We start from the raw sequence: 22,024 nt of genomic DNA on the forward strand, positions 1-22,024 counted from the left end.
CCTTTTATTGCTGGTTTGAAGGCTTCTCCTTCCTCTTGCACTCTTGTCGTGGTCCACAGCAACCAGATGCTGTACCTTCTTGTCTGAACCCTAGTCGTACCAGAATGAAGGACTAGGGTTCCCTGATATGCTGAAGATTATTTGTGCTTGTGCCTGATGCAGTATGAATTTCTGTTGATTGAAGTGATGCCTGCCTCCATCTGAGATATCGATTTCTCTATAACCTGTGAAAATCGATTTTCTTTTTCTCCTGGGATTTCTTTCTTCCATATTGGCTGCTGGTTTGGGGGTTCATTCCTCATTATTTGATGATTGTCTGCACCAGAAATTGATCACATATTGGGCTGTTCAGCCTTGTTCCTCAGGATTATCGATTTTATCCTAATCTGGGTTTGGGCTGAAATCGATTTTGCCTGGTCTTCCTTATTTGTTGGCTGTCTCTGTTACTCTACTTCTCCAAGGTATTTGACATTATTTATTTGATTTCATGGCTGACTCTAAGACTCCTACGGACAACTTTAATGTTCAGATTACTACCATCAAGTTGAATGGTGCCTCCAACTACTTTCTTTGGTCTCAAGCTTTGGAAGTTTATGTTACTGCTCGCCGAAAGATGTCTTATCTTACTCTGACACCACCAAATCCTACTGATGACAAATGTGAAGATTGGAAGGCTGAAAATGCAACCCTTCTTTGTTGGCTTTGGAATAGTATGGAACCCTCCATAGCCTCTAATGTTATGTTTCATAAAACTGCCAAGGGTGTTTGGGAAGAACTCAAGGAGAGCTACTCTCAAGATACCAATCTATCACGAATTTATGATTTATATGAGAAAATTTTCTCTTTCAAGCAAGAAGGAAAGTCTTTTGGTGAATATTATAGTTCATTACAGGGTACGTGGGAGGAACTCACTGTATACCAGCCCATCTCTACTGATGCTTCTATGATTAAATCCCAACGTTCTGAGTTCCTAGTTGCTAAGTTCCCCTCTGGATTGGATTTTGATCTTCAATACGTCAAAAGCCAATTATGGGCTGGTGAGAAGATTCCGTCTATGAATGAAGCATATTGTCGAATCCAGAGAGTTGTTTCCGCTTCAGTGGTGAAATCTGATCCAGCCCCCGCCTCTAAGGATAATTCAGCCCTCTATACTTCTACTGGAGGGCGTGGTCGCGGTGGTGGTACCTCCTCTCAAGGTCGTGGTTCTGGAGCTGGTCGTGGTTGTGGGGCTGGTTCTGGTGGTCGTGGTGCTGGTTCATCCTCTGGTGATGGTGGCTCTCGATAGTGCTCTCATTGTGGTCGTCCTAACCACACTATTGACAAATGTTGGCAGAAACATGGCAAACCACAATGGGCACGAGAGCAATTTGCCAACACTGCAGTCTCTGATGGAGCGGCTGATTCTGTGCATCCTCCTGACACTACTCATGGGTCTTCCACTGATGGTGGTGGTCCTTCTAATGATCTGGTTTCTCAACTATTACAACGAGTTCAGCAACTTGAGGCATCCTCTTCTACATCTACAGCTATTCTTGCCCACTCAAGTACTACTGCATGTTTCGCCTCCCCATCCTCTCTGTGGGTCATTGACTCTGGTGCCTCTGCTCACATGACTGGTAAGCCCAATTTATTTTCATCTTTTACACAGTCTACAACCCATCTCGGATTTCAATTGTCGATGGGTCTTTTATCCCTGTTACTAGCCATGGGGATATCCCCTTATCTTCTAATCTTTCTTTATCTAATGTCCTTCATGTACCTAAGCTTCCTCTTAACCTTTATCTATTAGTCAATTAACTAAGTCTTTAAATTGTTCTATAACCTTTAGTCCTTCTCATTGTGTCTTTTAGAATCTTGTGACAAAGACGACGATTGGTGGCGCGCATGAGAAGAGTGGCCTCTATGATTTTGATTTGGAATCCACTTCCACAGCAACGGTTGCTACTTCTTCTGGCGTATCTCCTTTACATTGGCAATATCGGCTAGGACATCCTTCCTTATCCAAGCTGCGCCATCTGGTTCCTAGCTGCAAATCTGTCCCCCGCATTGAGTGTGAAGCTTGTGAGCTTGGCAAGCATCATCGTACTGTTTTTCCTTTAAGTCCAGAGTCTAGGAGTACTTCTTTGTTTCAGTTAGTTCATTCCGATATTTGGGGTCCATGTAGGGTCAAGAGTCAATTAGGCTTTATTATTTTGTTAGTTTTATTGATGATCATTCTCGTATGACAAGGTTGAACCTCTTGAAGGATCGACCTGAATTTGTTTCTACTTTCAAACAGTTTTATAATGAAATTCGTATTCAATTTGGTGTTCATTTAAAAATTCTACGTACGAACAATGCCCTAGAGATAATTCAACATGAGGTATCCTCCTTTTGTTCTGACAATGGCATCCTTCACCAAACTAGTTGCTCTTACACACCGCAACAAAATGGTGTGGCAGAGCGCAAAAACTGCCATTTGTTAGATTTTTGATCAATTGTATGCCTTCCTCTGTTCTTAATAATAAAATTCCATTTAATGTTGTTTTTCCTGATCGGGCTGTTTGCTCTCTCCCCCTTATGTTTTTGGATGCCAATGTTTTGTTCATGTGCTTCGACCTGGTCTTGATAAATTGTTTCCTAGGGCTATCTAGTGTTTGTTTCTTGGTTATTCTCGTACCCAAAAGGGTTATAGGTGTTTTGATCCTATCTCTCGCCAAAAGTTTGTTTGCGCTGATATCACCTTCTTCGAAAACACTCCTTATTTTGCTGGTCCTCCCATTGATGTTGATCTCGTTGTTGATATTAGTGTTGTTGGTCGTGTTATTGCTGAGTCTGTCCCTCCTCCTTCCGTTAGTTGCACATCCTGGTTCCAAGCAGATGCAAGTCTACCTGCGCCGCACCCCACAGCAGCCGCTGCCACTGCCACTGCCACTGCCATTGCCACCTCAACCTATTGTGGCTGCCCCTCCACCGCCACCAGCCGACTCCTTGCCTACAGATACCACTTTAGACGTTGATGATCTACCTATTGCAAAGAGGAAAGGTATTCGCACTTGCACTCAACATCCTCTTTACCCGTTGGCCAATTATGTTTTTGTTTCCAATCTCTCACCCCAAGGGGTTTACATAGACCTATGGGGTCGATTATTTCGACACCTTTTCTCCTATTGCAAGATTGAATTCTGTCCGTATTTTGCTTTCTTTGGCGGTCAATCTTGATTGGCCTCTCTTTCAGATGGATGTGAAGAAACGCCATCTTATATGGTGATCTACAGGAGGAAGTGTACATGGAGCAACCTCCTGATTATGTTGCTCAGGGGGAGGATAGTGTCCGGGTTTCATAAGGCAATTTATGGACTGAAACAGTCTCCCCGTGCCTGGTTTGACAAATTTAGCAATGTTGTGGCTGGTTGTGGGTTCTCTCAGTGCTATTCTGATCACTCTATCTTTGTTAGACGTCAAGGGTCTAACTTGGTCATCTTAGTAGTCTCTGTCGATGACATTATTGTTACTGGTAATGACACTTTTGGGATTGCACAGGTGAAGACGTATTTGCATGATAACTTTCAGATCAAGGATTTGGGTAGCTTCAGGTACTTTCTTAGTATTGAGGTAGTTAGTAGCTCTCGAGGTCTTAGCCTGTCCCAGAGAAAGTATGTTCTTAATTTACTTGATGAGACAGGAATGTTGGGATTGCACAGGTGAAGACGTATTTGCATGATAACTTCCAGATCAAGGATTTGGGTAGCCTCAGGTACTTTCTTGGTATTGAGGTAGTTCGCAGTTCTCAAGGTCTTAGCCTGACCCAGAGAGAGTATGTTCTTGATTTACTTGATGAGACAGGAATGTTGGGTTGCAAACCTATTGATACTCCTATGGATCCCCATGTCAAGTTTGATGCTTCTAATGACAAGGACTTTAGTGATCCACATCACTATCGACGCCTGGTCGGTAAACTTATCTATCTTACAGTTACTTGTCCCGATATCTGCTTTGTTGTGGGTGTTGTTAGTCAGTTCATGCAGACACCTAAGCAAGTACATTGGGATGCTGCTTGTCACATTTTACGCTACCTCAAGGGTGCTCCAAGTAAGGGCCTGGTTTATTATCGCCATGGTCATACCCGCATTGTTGGATTCTCTTATGCTGATTGGGCTGGTTCTGATGGCAATAGAAGATCGACTACTGGTAATTGTATCTTTTTTGGAGGTAATTTGGTTACTTGGAAGAGCAAGAAACAGACCATTGTTGCTCGTTCCAGTGCTGAGGCTGAGTACAGAGCTATGGCTCATATAGCTGAAGAATTGATGTGGGTTCGTTCTTTTGCTCGTGAGCTTGGTTATTCCAATGATCAACCCATGGAGATGAACTGTGATAATCAAGCTGCCATCTATATTGCCAACAAACCTGTTTTTCATGAACGGACCAAGCACATTGAGGTTGACTGTCATTTTGTTCGAGATGCGGTTCAGAAGAAGCTAATTACTACTCCTTTTGTTCGTTCACAGTTTCATCTTGGAGATATGTTTACGAAGGCTTTATTTTGACCTGCTCTTGGGTGGTTGTTCCAAGTTGGATCTCGGTGATGTCTACGCTCCAGCTTGAGGGGGAGTGTTAAGAGTTGTCGATTAGAGTTTACAGGTTTCTGGGGATATTTTAGTCCTATTTTTGTTTCTAGTTTATTCTATTGTCTTAGGGGTATTTTGGGGAGTTCATATGTAATTCTTTTGCTGCTGATATTATAAATAAGATTGCCCTCCCCACGATTTGATCTTAACCAAATCGTAAGGGAGGTTACCCTCTCAATCGCTCTCTCTTTCTCTACTTTCTTCTTCTTTCTTCATTGCTGCTGATCAGACTTAGGGTTCTATTTCGTTACATCAACCTTGGTGGGATGCTAAGCTAGCTTGGTGGGAAGCCAGGTTTCTAGGTGGGAGGCCTAGTCCATATCACTTTCTTTTCTATCTTTTTCTTTTTCTTCCTTCACCGAAGATCATATTTTGATTACTTCTCCATCTTGCGCATTCAAGTTATTATTTCTGTTTAACCTTTGAACTGCAATTCTGCTTCCAAACTGTAGTCATTGTTCCTTTTAATTTCAAACCTGGATTCTACAGCAGATACAGCCTTCTATTAGTCCATCATGTCCCTGTTTGTCGGCAGTCTACTGTCTGGTCTTGAGTGCTGTTAAAGCACACTATTGTCCCACTTTACTTCTATTTCCAGCAAGTTACTAAATCTGATAACTTTCTATTTCGGTACTGTTTGGTTACTAAATCTGTTCTAAGTTTCTAATATGGTTTTCACTTGTTATTCCTTGACTAAGTCACTAAATTTTTGTAGATACTAGATACTAGATCTCAGTTTCCAATTTCAGCAACTTTCTAATTTGATATTTTTTTTATTTCTCCAAATCTGGCCGTTGAGTTAACTCCAAACTTTGGGAACTTAATCTATATTCTCTTAGGCCATTCGATTTTAATTTGTATCAGCCAGGTTGTTGGTTTTTCTCTATGTGAGTATTATTTGATCTGCGGCTGAAGATCATGCTTTGGTTTCGAATCTCTATTCCTTATGTGATTGGTTACCCATCAAAGGGAAGTGGTGTTGGCAGGTCTAGAAGTGTTTCACTCTTTAGGGATTGAGTTCTTAATAAAGACGGAGTCAAGTCACAATTTTTATCTCCAACTTCACCAGATGTAACAGACTCTTCAGCAAAACAGAGAATTTGAAGCCAGCATTTCCATCCCAAACACAAAGATTGTTGATAAAGCAGTCCAGGAGATTTCTGGGATTTCTCTTGGTAGTGGAGATGAGATAGAGAAACCTCCCAGGATTGGGTCTAAACAATAACACTCAAAAGAGGGTGGGGAAAAGAGGGGCTGAGAAGAGAGAATGGGAGAATGATGATGTTGATCTGCATTGGCAGTAGAAAGTAAAAGTCTTCTGCGATGATTAATGTGGTTGTGGCTTTATAGGGCTGATGTAGACTATCATAGAGAGAGAGAGAGCATCCACACCATCCAATGCTTTTCTAATATTAGTGCTCAAGGTAACCTTGGAAAGCCTTAGGCCTGTTCAGTGGTGCATTGCTGCTTAAATTCAAAGCAATGCTTCTACTGGTTTCCACTGGATCTTTATCTTTGTTTTCTATGTTTCGGGTAGGTGTTTTCATTCCATTCTGGTATACATCTCATATACACCTTCTCTTTTTCTTTTCTTTTTTTAAAGTAGGGAGTAAAGATGCTTCGCCCTTCTTGCATTGATTTTCTGTTTCGTCTTTCTATTTGATTGGTGTGAGGAGTGCCTTAAGGCACAAGGTGAAGACAGGAGAAATGAACCCAGGACCTCCTGGGGTACCTGCACTCTATTGGGCAAGGCACCAACCAACTGCGCTAGCAGTTGTCTTCGTATACACCCTATTGACTCCCATAAACCTCCACTATACATTTCATATCTTATCAACTGTTATGTACTATATTCCTATCACCTATCAAAAGAGGAAATGATATTAGCTCACAGTATGACCAAAGTGTACCATCCCTGGCTCAGCTCAGGCTAATTTCACAAAAGGAGGCTAAATTTTTAGGAAGATTACATAGTATCCAGGATAAAGATATTAAAAAGGTCAACATTAACTTATTATCTAATAGGGTGTTTCTATCCTGAAAGGGTGCCCATGTGCATACAAATAAGCCAACTTCAATATCAACAAAGCAATTGAAAGATTTCCGAATTTCAAAACAACGAGTTCCAAGCAAAGGGAAAAACAAAAGGGGGGGGGGGGGGGGGGAGCAGGGAGTCACAACCCTGAAAAACAAAAACCAAAGCCAGTACCTGGAAATGTGAGCTGTTGAGGCAGCGACCAATCTGGCGGATCAAAGGTACCATGCATCGCTGGAATTCTGCTGCTTGGGTGGCCTCTAGAACTTCTTCTAGCTCACTAAGGAACATAACCTCTTTCGAACTGTTAGTTACAGGCCAATATTTTAGAAGACCACGAATCACTGTATCTGCCAACTTGAAGTCCTTCTCCACAAATTGAGTTATGCAATATGAAAGCTGTTGATGATATGTAGAAACACACTTGGGCTTGTGTAGCGGGATCAGAGCCCGCACAAGGAAAAGCTTGTGCTCTTCCTTCAGAGGCAATGCGAACCCGTTGATTATGCTGCCTAAGATCTCGAGCAGTTCCGCGATCCCATTGTGCTTCTCGGTCTCAAAAATGAACCGGTAAAAGATGTTGTTTATGGCTTTCCTGATGTATGGACGGTGCACCATGAATTTGCCATAGATACGATGGAGTATTGTCTTCAGGTATTCCCTTTCCCTTTGGTCCTCTGAATCAAAAAGGTCAAGCAACCTCAACACAAATGAGTGATCGATGTATCTCTTTGCCAGCTTCGCATCTGTCTCCGATGAAGCCACAAACCTCAGGAAGAACTCATAAACAATCTCAAGGTGAGACCATGCTGGTTCCATTGTGGGTTCATCATCCTCCGGGTCATAGCATTCCAAGAGCTTGATATCGTGATTTGAACATGGAAACGTGCGGAACAAATTCGCAGCTACCATCTTTGTAATCTCTTGCATCATCATCTCATTGAACTTGGAAGAAACAGAGGAAATGTAATCAACAAGTTCGAGCAGCGTCTGCCGTTTTACATCTTTCTCTTTGAGATTCTTAGAAGGATCGGTGAAGTCAAATACAACACAACACATGTTAATCTTCCGAAAAAATAGATTCTGCTTCTCCGAATTGGGAACATCCCGAAAGCTAGGAAGTGCCTCGTAGGCACTAGACACCGGCAAAGGCCCCGCTTGGGAAGCAAAAGCCGGAGATTTCTTTCCTCCATTCGTTTTATTTGTAGTGGAGGATTGCTGGGCGGAAGCCCCATTGTTAGTACGGGAAAGACCAGTGCTTGCATTTGAAGATTTCCCAGGAGCGGAAGAGGCTCTCGAGTTATTAAGACCATGACCTACGGCGCTGGCAACACCTCCGTCAACAGCATCATTAGGAGCCGATTTCGAAGAAGGCTTCCGAGGTAGCCTCCCAAGTATCTGCTTTATCATATTTACAAACCCTAACACCAAATCCTGTCCTAACCCCGGTCAACAAAACACTTTCTCAGGATCTCCCCCATCCAGATGGAGCATGCAACTAAAAATCTTCCCTCGAAACATCTCTGATGCCAGGCATTTCTTTCAATTCAGCGAAATGGGTTGAAGAATTAAGGCATATACTTATATATAGGTTCAGATGGAAACCCTAATCAGAAGCTCATCCCTTCCGCCCGAAATCCAAACCGATGAAGCCTTATCTGCGTCAATAACATGATTCAAATGCTCATTATTCAGAGCTCGCAACCGCAAATAACCGAGCGAAACAAGAACAAGAACAAGAAAAAGTGGAATCTCCGCCATTGGAGAAAGGAAGGTGTTTTCCCAACAGATGAATATCAAGGAAAGAGATTTTTTTTAAAAGAAGAAGAAAAAGAAAAGAGAAACGATGGATTGAAGAAAGAACTTACATTGCTCCTTCGATCGACAACAAAAACAACAACCAGAGATGAATGAGAAAAGGTAACTCCTACATAAATCGAATACTTGATTCTGCCTGGTTTCTGAAATGATAAATCTGGATAATTATAAGAAAAAAAACTTAAAATCTCTAGTTGCAATCTCACGCTCTCTTCCTCCACGACGAAAGTCGAACGGAAGGAAGATGGAGAGAGAGAGAGAGGTGCGAGGGGGCAAGAATGCAAGTAGTTGTAGTTCCTCTGGGCGATACAAAACGAACTTCTCTCTTTCTCTGTCCTTCGTCGCTTAGATTAGAATTTACCTAAGTGATGAAAATTATTATACAATAAGGGTAAATAGATTTGGAGATTAATTAATGCCTACTTACGGACTAGGGACTAGGGAGTAGGAGGCACCAAACGGTAACATAAATAAAAGGTAAAGGGTTAATTTGGGAATTCAAGAAAAGTTTTTAAAAAAAAATAAGAGATTCATAAATATTGATGAATCATGGGCCCACTTTGGTGTATTTGGGACTCCGATTATATCAGTGTCTATTAAAAGGAAGATGGAGATAGCAAATGGACCTCCATATGGGCCGTGGGCCGTATTGGGCCAACACCTAATTTGGCAAGCAAAGCAATTCAGTTAATGTAGATCAATCAAAACATCCTTTTTCTATTTGGTAAATGTTTTAGTCACCCACCCTATCAACTTAAATAAGCAGAAAAATGTATCAAAGGGGATATCCAGTGTCAAGCTTCTCTATACTGCACATTGACTTAACTACCCCTATGGACTTTTTTCTTCCCTTTAACATGATGGGTTGATCTAGCCTTTGGATTCTTAGATTCTAGTATTCTTTCGTTCTTTTCTTTTAAGTCTTGTAAGGTTAAAGGGGAAATGTTTCCTCTTGGCGGAGTATAGCCCCTGCATACGTACAAGGGTCACTGATAGCACCCGTAGAAGCATCTTGTGGGTGATCATTTCTGCCTTTCATGGGATGGGCGGTCATTTCGCCCCATGTCTGGGCATGACAGTACACTTCTTCGTAGGAAAGATTTCTCCAAAGTTAAATTGTTCAGCAGAAAAAGTTTCACACACAAAAGTACACAACCAATGTATAGTACATCCTCTCCTACGAGTTTTTATATTATTTTCTCTCTCTTCTCTTGATCATGTGGGTCCTATGTGGATGACATTATTTTTCGCATCATCATTAATGTATGTAAAAGATTCCTCCCCATCCTAACAATATGGGAAGACGAGGAAAATAATGGAAAGTTTTTTATATATATTATGTAAAAAGTTTTCTTCCATCCCAAAGGAAACACTAACGAAGCTAAGGTCAGTATTACTCTCCCCCCTATTTGTTAACAATTTGAAATACTATTCACTGTTCCTAGCACCTATATAAGCACAATAATGATTATCGGTGATGAAATTTCTTGAGAAAATTTGATCCTTATATTAATTTAGTGGAAGCGTTTCTCACACTGTTGGAGTGAAAACATACACCAATGAGAGAGGCACCGATCGATTTGTCACGAAAGTATATAGGAGAGAAAGTGCAACTAGTTGTCAGGAAAGAGAGAGGGAGACAATAACTCAATCTTATCCCAACTAAATGGGGTCGACTACACAGATCCTTCCACACACACACACAAAAGGAAAGAGGATAAGAAAAGGGAGTGATGGACAATGAAAAATGAAAGTAAGAAAAAACAGGATAGCCTAGGAAATCAGGAAAATCTCAGTTACATGGTGTCGATAACGTGTATCCTTGGCTTCCACGGTTCTATTTGAGGTCATACTTGACACAAACCTAGACTATGCATGTCATTATCATTCTTCACAACCTCACCTATGGTCATTTTAGGCCTGCCCCTACCTCTTTTAGCTCCTTCAATCAACATCAGATCACTCATCTTTATTGGGGCATCCCTAGGCCTCTTTTGCACATGACCAAACCACCTCAGATGACATTCTCAGAGTTTGTCGCTGATTGGGGTAACTTCCACATCAGCTCTAATACGTTTGTTCCTCACTTTATCCTTTCTTGTTTTGCCGCACATCCATCTTCACATCCTCATCTCTGCAACACATCTCTGCAATACATAGCTTCGCTATAGAGCATTTCTTAACTGCTCAATATTCTGCCCCATACATCATAGCAGGTCGTCTGTAGAACTTTTCTTTAAGCTTTAAAGGAATGTGTCAGTCACACAATACTCTGATCACACCTCTCCACTTCATCATCCGTCCCCAGACTTTGAGAGAATTTCTCACTCTGATGTTGTGGGAAAACTTTTATCTTTATTTAACTTCTTAGAAGTTACTCCTTAAAATTTATAATCAAATGGGAAGACTAGACAAGGAACAAAAGCTAATGTTGTGGGAGAAGGGAGATTTGTCCATAAATGAATTGATTACATCCGAATTGAGTGAAGATGACTATGCATTACACTGGTGAATTTTGGAAGGTATGTCAATATGTCATCCCTAAAGCTTCTACCAAAAAAACAAAAAAAATCATCCCTAAAGCCCTTTTTTCCCACCTTCAAATAAAATAAAAAAGGTAAATTTTGGTGGTTGATATAAATCTGGCTGGCCCAAACTCATTCTTTTAACAAAGGGCAGCGAATAGAGCCCGACCCATTAATAATTGGGCAGATTATGTGGCTTATTTTAAAATTAAATAATAGATTAGGGAAAAGGAATATTAATCGATGCTGCAATGAGGTGTGTACCACAAGCCCAGGCACAGTTGTGCGCGAATGATTAGCGCACCCCTGGTCCTTTTCGCCTTTCTAGGAGGTGCGCTGATCATTTCATGCGTGACTATGGGTGGGCGTAGGTACACATAACACACCACATTGCAACACCGGTTGGTATTCTTGCTCTCATATGTGGCCTATTTTAAAATAAAATAATAGATTATCTTATTCTCTACTTATTATTATTGAATTAAAAATATGTTAATTAAGGAATCAATTGGCAATTGGCCGGTTCCAGTGGCCTTTTTTGTCCATGTAAAAAGAGTAGCTGGCAGCAGTGAAGGATATAACACTAGCCTTCCAGGTCAGGTCCATGCCCAAGTAAGGTTTTGTATACGGTGGCTGTATCGACCTCAGCCGATACTGGTGGTTGTGTCGGTCTAAGTTATACAGATATAGTAGGTTGTATCAGACCATTTTACCACCAAAAGCCGATTTCTGGACCATTTTACCTTCTAAAGATATATTGATACCGATACGTATTGGCCGGTTGTTCAATATAATACCGACACCTAAATCCATGAGCCTAAGCCTAATCCAATTAATGATCAGGCTAATGGGTCACATTTGGTAACAGTCTATTTTTACTAGGGATGTCAACCGGTAGGGCTTTGTCAGTTTTTGTCAAGCCTAATCGGTCCCCACCAATTTAAGGCCCTACAAGAATTATGCCTGGGTATCGGGTCTCAGCATAGACATGTTTCTATTCTTTTGGAGAATTGATCCATAATCATTCTCAAGGTAAATGGGCTAATTGGGACTTAAACAGGCTACTAATTGACTAATCAGTTTATAAACAATCTTTGAACGGGCCATGAATAGTCCTTAAACATGCTATAATTTGACCACATAGACTTAAATGGGTTAATCAGGCTACAAATGGTCGATTATTTACCAATCATAGTATTTGGTTAGTCTCGGACAAGTAACCGATGGATCACTACATTGTATCGAAACCGCCCAATTATTAATTAGTTAATGCTTGAACTCAACATATTTAATAATCGATCGAGCGATCTCAATCTTCAACCGATGAATTCAAGTCGGGCCTACCAATGCTGGTCAATTTTGGACACCCCTAATTTTTAGGTAATTCCATTCCAAATTTTTGTTTCACATTAGCTGTCTTAAAGTTCTAAAATACTCTCAAACTGTATTTTTGTTTTAAATTTAAATCAGATTACTTTTTTAATGACAATTATGCCCTTGTGACCCACATTGAATTGTTCAAATCCTCATTGGCCAACACTTATTATGGACTTCCATCTTCCAAGTCCATAGCTTTACTTCCAAGTCCATAGCTTTATCAAAAAAAATCTTCCAAGTCCATAGGTCAAGAAGACCCTACTTAACGACAGTCAAGCCCCTGTGGAGCCCATTATTTTTAGGTCAAAATTAAAAAAAAAAAGGGCTCTTTCTTTTGTGGGTCAGTTGAGACTAAGTTGTCTGTGGGACAGGATCTTTAAAAATCTCACTCTTGGGGCTTAATGGTAGGACATGTGTCTTGTCCCTTCTAAGGGTTATGAAAAGTAAATGCTTCTTAGCTCATCTACTTTCTCGTTTTCTTGATCTGCTAAATAATCTAATTTAGTTGGCACCTCATGATCTATACTTGCAGAAATGGATTAGAACTACCATTGTATATATGGCTTATAACTGATGGATTGCCTGGCCATTAACTTCAGGGTGGATAAGTGGTGCCCACGTTAGGTAGCTTTAAACAATGTCATGATCACTTGTTATAGTTTTTAATTTTTTGATTGATGTAGTTGAAATAAAGGAATAAAGTACAAAATAACAAAGATCAGAAAGGATCATTTAAATCTAGGGTTTCTTGAAAAATCACTCACTCAATTAAGTGTAGAATTTATTCACGAGTGAGGACCTCACATTCAAATTGAGAGTCATTTAAGTTGCATTGGAATCAAATTCTTCTTTTTCTTATCAACTAAAAGATATATATATACTGAAAGGGTTTAAAGAGCTATTGAAATAGAGAGCACTTGGAGAAGAGCTGTTGGAATAGAGTTGTTGGAAAACAAAAGTTGGAATAGAGAGAGAAAAGTAGAGTCATGAGCAAGGTTCAAAATCAAGGTATCGGATTTGGGATCGGTCATGGCCAAAACCTTTCTGGATCGGGATCGGGATCGGATCGGTCAAAAAACCCCCCAAAATCATTTTTTTATGGATTGGATCATGTATCGGCCAGAGGTGGTGGGTGTTGTGATCTCGGGATCGGATCGGCCGATATTATCTAGATCGGATCGGTCAAAATTGATTGGTATCGGTCAGTATCGATCGGTATCGATCAAGATACTATAAAAAAACTAAAAAAAAAAACTTTAAAACTTTAAAAAAATGAAAAAATATTCACTTGGATCAGTCAAGGACCAGATCGGATTGGCCAATCCAACCGAGTTGGGCAATCCAATCAACGATCCAATCAAACCTTGTTGTATAGTTCAAATCTCGGCATCGGCTCGATCGATACCGATCTGATCTGGCCAATATCGGCCGATCCGATCCGATACCTCAAACCATGGTCATGAGCAATAAATGGTCTTGATATCATGTTGACGTCATAGCTAGTGCAAACTAAATAATGATGCGTATGTTTTGTAGACTCAGAACAATGGTCCGAATTTGTACCATGGGTCAGGGTGTCAATTGGTTCGGTTTCAATTTTTTGATTTGATTCAAGATACAATATGTGGAAATCAAAATCAAATAGGAGCCTATTTTCCAAATCAGAACCAAATCAACTTGGTTTGTATTCGATTTCATATTCAGCTCACTATTCGGTTTTGATCTAACTTGTATTCAGTTTTGGCCTTACTTTAGGTGTTTGGGCCAACTTTTTACATATTCACCAACAAAAAAACCCTTTATTTGTAGTGTCATAATCCACCAAAATTTTTTCAAACATTAAAAGGGAATAGAATTTATCATCCACATTTATTAAAACATTAAATATGATTAATTCGGCTCCTTATTCGGTTAGAAAATGGGTAATTTGATTCAGTTTGACCATAGTTTGCAAGAATGTAAATGGCAAAAAAAATAGAGTCTTACGGTACAGGGTTTAAACGGTAAAAAAATTGCAAACAGATGGTCAAATAAAATAATAAAAAAAACGAGAACAGTAAAACACGAAAAACGTATGGTACAAGTTCTAAAAGTTTATATTTAAAAAAAAAATGAAACAAAAAAAGGGCAATATTCTCATATAAATTGAGGAATTTTTATTTGAAATACATATTTTTAATTTCAGTGTCTGTGCATTGACCTTGAGTTGAAGGTGATATCATGAAATATGTAACCCTTCGAGTCATCTTTACATCAATGAAAGAATCAGGCTGATCAGAATTCGAGAGAGAGAGAGAGAGAGATATGTTCAGTTAAGTAAGTCATTGTTCAACAAGTCTAAGGTCTTAAAAAACGTAAAAAAAATGGGAACGGGTTTTAAATACATTTAAAATGGGAATGCTTGCCGTTTACCTTTTTTCCCGTCTGTTTGGAAAACTTACGGCAAAACTTCGTTTTAAACACGTTTTTACTAATAGAGAGTTTGGCAATTTCAATCATGAAACTAAAATTAAATTGAACTGAGAAAAGATTCCAGCTTTTGAAAACAAAATGAACCGATTTATTTTATTTCGATTCGATTTTAAATGATTGATTCTATTTAGATTTCGGTTCTAAATTGACACCCTTAATCATGGGTGTAAGGATCCCACACATACAATTAAGACCCTAGATTCAGAGATTCTTTAAACCGTGGGTATAAAAACACCTTCGCCAAGAGCAATAAATTCTCATTGGATTGGGTACAAATTTTGAGTTGGGATCAGCTTTCCACATGAGCTGCCCCCTTCATATGAATCTCACCAGTCATAGAATGTGGATTCCGTATATTAGAAATGAGTTCCACATCCCATAGACGGTGAAATCCTTATGAGTAGACAATCCGGACCGTGAAGCAAACTAGAACTTGGCCCATTTCTATGGCTTAAACAAGAAAATTTCAATAAAAAAGAAAAAGAGAGAAAGAGAGAGAGATGGTGCTTCAATATCTTCAATCCTCTACATTCCCTTGGACACTGGAACAGTAAAAACAGATAATGGTATCCTCACCATGTGATCCAAACTTCCAGTTAGAACAATCTCACCAAAGCTGAAGGAGTTTAACGCTTGGGTCACATTGATTGTAACTTCCAAGTCTTGAGTTCCCTGCGGATTTACAGTAAACTGAGGTGGATTCACACTAACTTCAACCCCTCTTGGTTGGAGAACCGCACATAAATACGTTTCTGGTTTACTCTCTACGTTCTTCACACTTCGTCGCACTACTTGAGATGTAATCAAGTTTGATATGGTTACTGAAGGGAGGTTAAGATCAAATGAATGGGCAAGTGAGTGATTGCATAATCTCCCAGTAATAGCTTTAATGACTGATGAGTTGGTATTTGGTAAGGAGCACAAGAACTCAACATAGTCTTCAAATCCTGCTTTAATTCATCAGTAGACAAACAAATTTTACAATTAGAAAATAACATCTTTGGATAGAAATTAATCTCTTCAACCGAAATTTTTATAGCAAATTAATTAAGTAAACTTGTTTGATCTACTAGATAGACCTCTACATGACAACCTTTTAGAATTGGGTGCATCTTGTTGTCATCAAGCATGTGAACTAAGAAGTTTTAAACCCTTTTTTTTTTTTTTGGGATTTTTTGTCTTATCTTCGAGTTTTTTAATGTGGGGGGTAATCTTATCATTTCACATGAACAATGACAGTTTTTGAAAACGATATAATGGTAAGTCATTTTCAATTTATTTTGAAAATCATTTTTTACCTATTATTAAAATTACTTTCTGGAATAAGACAAGGGATAAAAAAATAAGATCAACATAATTCAAAATTTTGTTGAAATTTTGAATATTTCGGTAATTCTGAACCCCCAGAGACGAAACATCAAAATCCAAAACAGACAATGTTTCATCGAAATTTCAAAAATTTTAATCATTTCATTTAGGGATCTCTCTCAATTTCGATTTAAAAAATGCATAGTTTCTTCAAAATTTCGATTATAATTTCGTTCGGCCTTTTGCACTCTAAAATGATCAAACAAAATTCATAAAAATAATTTAAAAAAAAACAATATTTTTGCAAAATTTTGAGGTTTAGGTTGTCTGGACCTAATTGAGACACCGAAACAAAACGATTTTTCGAACTATGGTGGTAACCAACCTTTGTTAGAAGAAGATTTTCCATTTAGGGAATATAATAAGAGATAGTTCATTACCTGATGGGAAAACTAAGCCTGGATGTAATGCAAGCTTTGGGTTTATTAGGCCAGCCCCAAAATCAAAAGGAGTGGAGGGATATAAGCTAGTGATATTAAATCCTTCTGCCATGATAGGTTCTCCATAGTTATCATATCTAGATGCTGTGGTAGACATTGCAGAGGCTATCATGGAAGGAGTCCATGAAGGATTATATTGTTTAATGAGTGCTGCAATTCCAGCTACATGAGGAGTTGCCATGCTAGTTCCAGATAATAGAGCAAAATTGTAACCTATAACGCCAAACAAATTAACCAAGTTAATAAGTTCAAATTAAACTCGAACGATTAATTAGATTACCTTAGAAACCATAATTAAGGATTATTAGATTACCATTAAGGATGGGTTCTGCGATGCTCATAGGACTCCAAGCTGCCCAGACAAGGTGGCCCGGAGCAAGAATATTAGGCTTGAGTACATCTGCTAGGTTGCTTCGACTGGCATCGATGAAGTCTGGTCCCCTTGAAGAGAATCTGCTAACAGTAGGTGCTCGTCCTTGGAAAGAAGCAACTCTTCCCTCTCCTATTGCTGCTCTTGCATTGTATTCGGTGGCGCGTCCATTATGATCTCTGGTCGTCCACTGCCCGTAGTGCTGCAATAGAATCTAAAATAACCAAGCAAATGACAGAAGTTACATATGTAGATGCATCAGTTATTGTGTGGGTTCGGATTAGTGTAATTCGTAGACTTGGTTAGATGAAGCCCAATTGGAAGTGATCTTCATAATAGATTAATGGGCTTCAGTTAATTCGTCTCGGTTTCAAAGTTAGTCCATGCTTCCTGTTTGTATAAAAGAAACAATCCTCATTGGTTACGACCAGTAACGAATTGTATATGGAGGGGGGCAGGCAATACCCGAACATCTGAGGTAGGGATGCAAGCTTGGCCTTGTCGGCCCAAACCTGCCCTGGCCCACCCTAAGCCCAAAGAGGGCCTAGGCTGAGATACTCGGGCCCTAAGGGTGGGTTAGAGAGGGTTAGAATTTTTTTACTTTGAGTCAGGGTCGAGCCAGGCTAAGGTTGGGGCCTCGGACTGAGCCCGGCTTTGTTTTAAGTTATACTGTGAAACTATATATTATAAAGTCTCACATACATTTTGTTATAAAAATTTATTAATATGAAGATAATAAATGATATAGTGTATTTTATTATAGTGTTATTTTTATGTATATTGATAATTTTTTCTCCGTCCCAACCCAGCCCATGCATCTACCTTCCCCCCATTATCACAATCAAGGCCAATCAGGGTCAGCCCGTCCTGACCCTGACTCATTGTCAGGGTCGGATTTTTTAGGGCTTGAGTCAGGGTCGGGCCAGGCCGGGCTGGGCTTGGACCCAACTTGGGGGACCCAGGGTTGGATTGGGATTTAAAAAAACCCAACCCAACCCGACCTGATTCTGTTGCAACCTTATTTTGAGTAATTCTGAACAAGTAATATGGATCCGGGTATGATTCCAATCAAATCTTTTATTAATATTGTTTGTGTTCGTTGATCCCTTAAATTAAATCTATCAACACACGTATTCCATCCATTCTTGGATGATTACTTCATTGTACATACCATGTATGAAGGTCACAATCACTAGCAGAGCTGAAGTGTTTTAAGATGTTTACCTGCACATCGGCTACTTTTGGGATCATAATGCCTGGAACGGCAAAGGGAATTGGTTGAGCAATGAAATCACCATAAAGAGCATTTGCAGTGAGAATAAAACCCATGAACCCTAACTCAGTTGCAGTATCCAAGATAGCTGTAACAGTGGAGGTCCCATTGAAGAACCCAGCTGAGAAGTTGCAGATAACAATACTACCAAGCACCAATGTAGGATCAAATGCCTCTGGGTATTGACACTCTTCCACATATTGTGGTGTCTTGGGGAAGGTTCCACTTTCCTTCACTGCATCCTTTGCTAGCACTAACATATAATGTAATAACCCATTTCCAAAAGTTGGCCCTGATTAAACCAAAATCATTAGCAATTGTGTTTATAAGTAACAGAATTTATAAAAGAAAGCTAGAAATTGCCAGCAATTAATTAATTACCAGATAGTCCCACACCATTAATGTTTCTACCATCACCAAGAACAAGTTTACCAGGGAAACTCCTGTCTGTGTTGCAAGCAGCAACACTCATTACCCATGGACTGAAGGACACAATTGAGGATGGACTTGGGCCACGATTCCCTGCAGCTTGTACCACAAAAATACCAGCTCTCTGTGCAAACAACATGGAAATCTCGAATACATTTAAGAAGATTGGTGTTTCTTTTGGAGGTGCATCTGGTCCAAGGGAGAGTACTATGATATCCACTTGATCTAGAATCGCCTGTCAATTGATATATTGCTACCATATGATTATTGATCATCATGAAAGAGAAATCAACTCAGCAGAATGGAAATTTTGAAGAAGAAAACGAAAAAGAAAGAGAAATCACACACACACAAGATAAGATTTTACGTGGTTCATCCCCAAGAAAGAAGCTACATCCACGGTCGAGTGATAGTACGAATCCACTATTTTGGTGAAGAATAATACAAACCCTCTCTCACATTTCTCAAAGGGATAGCTACAATATATAAGAAAACCCTAACATAGAAAATACAAAACTGCCCCTCGAGACCCACCTGGTCTAGTTTGAGATTTTAAATCATAATAGGGAGAAATACATATCAAATCGAAGGTCTCGACGAGCTCTACAAGAGACAATGCCTTTGGCGCTGATATATGCACTTTTAGGCCATTTATGCACGTTTCGAAAGGCGAAATGGCTCGCCGAAGGAACACCACAACACTTTCTGGACTGAGATCAGGCTTCACCAATAACAAGGTGTTTATGTTGATCTACATAATTAGATCCCTTTGATATGTGTGTGTGTGTGCTCACAGCAAGTCTTTAAACACAGTTTGCTAGAAGCCACCCAAGATTGAAGAATGATGGATTTTTTATTATCCACAAGAATAAGAAGCAAAATCTGATGAGGTACTTACTGGTTGTGGAGTTGGAATTAAGTATTATTGGTTAAGTTTGATCTCAGTTTAATTCAGGAAGTATTGTTCACTTTTCCCCAAGCAGTCCTGTTTGCCGGTTCCCGCCCCCTTCCTAGGATTCAGTGGCATAGCTTCGAACTCAAATTTTTTTTGGAGACATTTATACTAGGAGCAGTACTTTTGTACTTTTAGGGTATTAGGGTTTCTCTGTATTGTAATGTCTCTTAAAACGTTATATATAGGGTGTGATCTCGCAAGGAGATGTGTGTGAGGATCTTTAATTTTCTTAATCAGAATAATGGAAGCTCTAATTTATCGCCCATCTTGGATGAACCACGTAAAATTAAGAGCTTACTTGATCAATTGCAGCAACCACATCCGCCATAGTCCCTATGCTAGGGAATATTGCCTTGTATACTGCAATGCTGTTAAGAAAAATTAAGATCAAACTATATATGTAATACATCAATCTTATTCAAATATGATATTAACATTCAAATGGTGATGGTGATCATACCGTGCACGTGGCGCCATTCCACTGGCACGCCCATAAAAGAAGCTATTCACAACCACTGGGACTCCAAAGTTCCCTGCTGCAATTGATGCCACATGACTGAAAACAACATTAACTTGATTTCATGTGAGAGAAGATTAAGATTAGGGTTTGATGTCATCTTAAATTAATTTTTAAGATAAGAAGACAATTATTATGCATACCTTCCATGTCCATCTGCATCAAATGGTGAGAGAAAGTCCTTTGAAGTGTTAAGAGGAGTGATAGATTGAGCTCCTGCTGAGAAGTACCTTGCTGACACTATCTTACCATTGCATGAGAATGAAGGGAACCGAGGACCAGTTTCGCAGTCACCGGAAAATCGAGGAAGTTCTGAAGTGTATGGATCTAAAGGATCATAAGCAAAGCTTGGGTGCATTGGATCAATACCAGAATCAATAACTCCAATTACTAGTCCCTCTCCAGCATGTCTATATCCTCCTTCTTGAGTCCATACTGACATGGGTAAATCTAGGAACTGAGGTGAGTATGTTGTCATCAATTTAACACCTTTATCCTCCTCTACCAATGTCACTCCTTCCACTAATTCCAGTTTTTTAGCCTGAGAAATTATACACAATAAGGGATTCATGTAATATTCTTGGTTAAGAAGTAAAGATCAAATTTTGAGTTTAAAGTCAGATGGAGTGAGGGTTTACCTGAGAAGGAGTTGTGTGGATGGCAAAGCCATTAATGATATGTTTGAAGCTGTAGAGCTTTTTGTAGCCCCCAACCTCTATAGTGTTCTGTAGAAGTTGATCATGAGAATCCACCAATTGCTTTGCATGAGCCCTGTAACCTTTACTGACACCATTGAAGTAGGATTCAAAATTGTATTAAGATGAGAAAAATGATATAAAAAAAACCTGGAAGAACCAGGAAACTAAAAACAAGAACTGCTGGACCTAACCCCCTCCTATGGCAAGACCCTCAAAGGGGAGAGGAAGCAGCCAAAAAGAATTGTAAATTTCAATTAAACACCACCGAAAACTAGGTCTTCCTTGGACATCAACTCGAAGATCTTCTTCTACAGAAGCAGGCCATGAGTCAATAGGAGAAGAAGTACCAAATTTTGCAGCCGATTTAGCTAAGAAGTCTGCCACCATTAGAGCTTGCACCAAATGGGTAGGCCATGAAAGACATGAAAATGCATAACCCATTAAGGGTTAAAACCTAAAACCTGAGTTAAATAGTCACCTGTTGGGATCATGCCTTTCTCCTTCAAGAAGTTCTGTACCATGGTGGAATGCTATTGGCTCTCCTTCCATTAAGACCAGATAGATAGCTCGCTGCTCTGGAAAGGCTACAAAAACAATCATAGACAGGAGAAGAATGGTGCACCTGCACCTCAATGAAGCTGATACATTCATTGTCCATCCCATGGTCAGAGATGAATAATGAACTCTTTTAGACTAATTTGTTTTCTCATTTGGAGATTTTAAAGAAGAGAAGCCATGCAAAATGGTGGCTAATCCTAAACATGTATGATTAGTGTGAATAAAGCTGGAAGGAACTTTATTAAAGATCAGTAATTGCTGGGAATATCACACTAGAAGTATGACTAAAACTAGGACGTTTTGGATCTTTAAAGACAAATGGGTTCCATCAGTTGTAACTGTAACTACAAGACTTTAAAATTTTGGTAACTTTTTAATCTTTTGAGGAAGAAGTTTTGAAAAGAAGGTTTGAATTTGCTATATATATTAGCGTTTTCATCTCAGTTCAAGGACTAAGGAACCTCTTTTATTTCAATTCGACTCCTCTACTTCCGCCTGCCCCTACTGCCGTGTGCGTTCCACACACAAGTAAGGCGGAATGTACCACCTTACCCCTGCCCGAGCAGGGTTAAGGTGGTA

At 39.5% G+C, this 22,024-nt stretch overlaps 2 protein-coding genes across 2 annotated transcripts in view; both read right to left on the reverse strand.

The window, feature by feature from the left end:
• Positions 1-8,704, reverse strand: part of LOC122644235 (serine/threonine protein phosphatase 2A 59 kDa regulatory subunit B' gamma isoform-like) — a 25,604-nt gene extending 16,900 nt beyond the window's left edge. The window contains exons 1-2 of the mRNA XM_043837859.1: positions 8,514-8,704; positions 6,820-8,303 (exon numbers count right to left, since the gene is read on the reverse strand). Of these exons, the coding sequence (XP_043693794.1) occupies positions 6,820-8,055 (1,236 nt within the window). The 5' untranslated portion in view covers positions 8,056-8,303; positions 8,514-8,704. The remainder of the gene's footprint in view (positions 1-6,819; positions 8,304-8,513) is intronic.
• Positions 1,687-21,569, reverse strand: LOC122644233 (subtilisin-like protease SBT2.4). Its single transcript, XM_043837854.1, has 12 exons — positions 21,366-21,569; positions 20,828-20,972; positions 20,333-20,730; positions 20,133-20,228; positions 19,971-20,040; positions 18,670-18,952; positions 18,240-18,580; positions 16,959-17,229; positions 16,586-16,858; positions 15,381-15,784; positions 7,555-7,557; positions 1,687-1,699 (listed from the first exon to the last, which is right to left on the reverse strand). Exons 1-12 carry the CDS (start codon positions 21,548-21,550, stop codon positions 1,697-1,699), a joined length of 2,472 nt encoding a protein of 823 aa, XP_043693789.1. The 5' UTR covers positions 21,551-21,569; the 3' UTR covers positions 1,687-1,696.
• Between the last annotated feature and the right edge of the window lie 455 nt (positions 21,570-22,024).

Source organism: Telopea speciosissima, chromosome 10, assembly GCF_018873765.1.
Source record: "Telopea speciosissima isolate NSW1024214 ecotype Mountain lineage chromosome 10, Tspe_v1, whole genome shotgun sequence".
NCBI lineage: Eukaryota > Viridiplantae > Streptophyta > Magnoliopsida > Proteales > Proteaceae > Telopea > Telopea speciosissima.

Bases quoted from the DNA above. Each gene is read 5' to 3' on its own strand.
- LOC122644233 (XM_043837854.1), bottom strand. From the start codon at position 21,550: ATGGGATGGACAATGAATGTATCAGCTTCATTGAGGTGCAGGTGCACC. The intron at 20,041-20,132 runs GTATGATCACCA...TTTTCTTAACAG, and splicing joins GGAATGGCGCCACGTGCACG to CATTGCAGTATACAAGGCAA. The intron at 16,859-16,958 runs GTAATCTAATAA...TTGGCGTTATAG, and splicing joins CGCAGAACCCATCCTTAATG to GTTACAATTTTGCTCTATTA.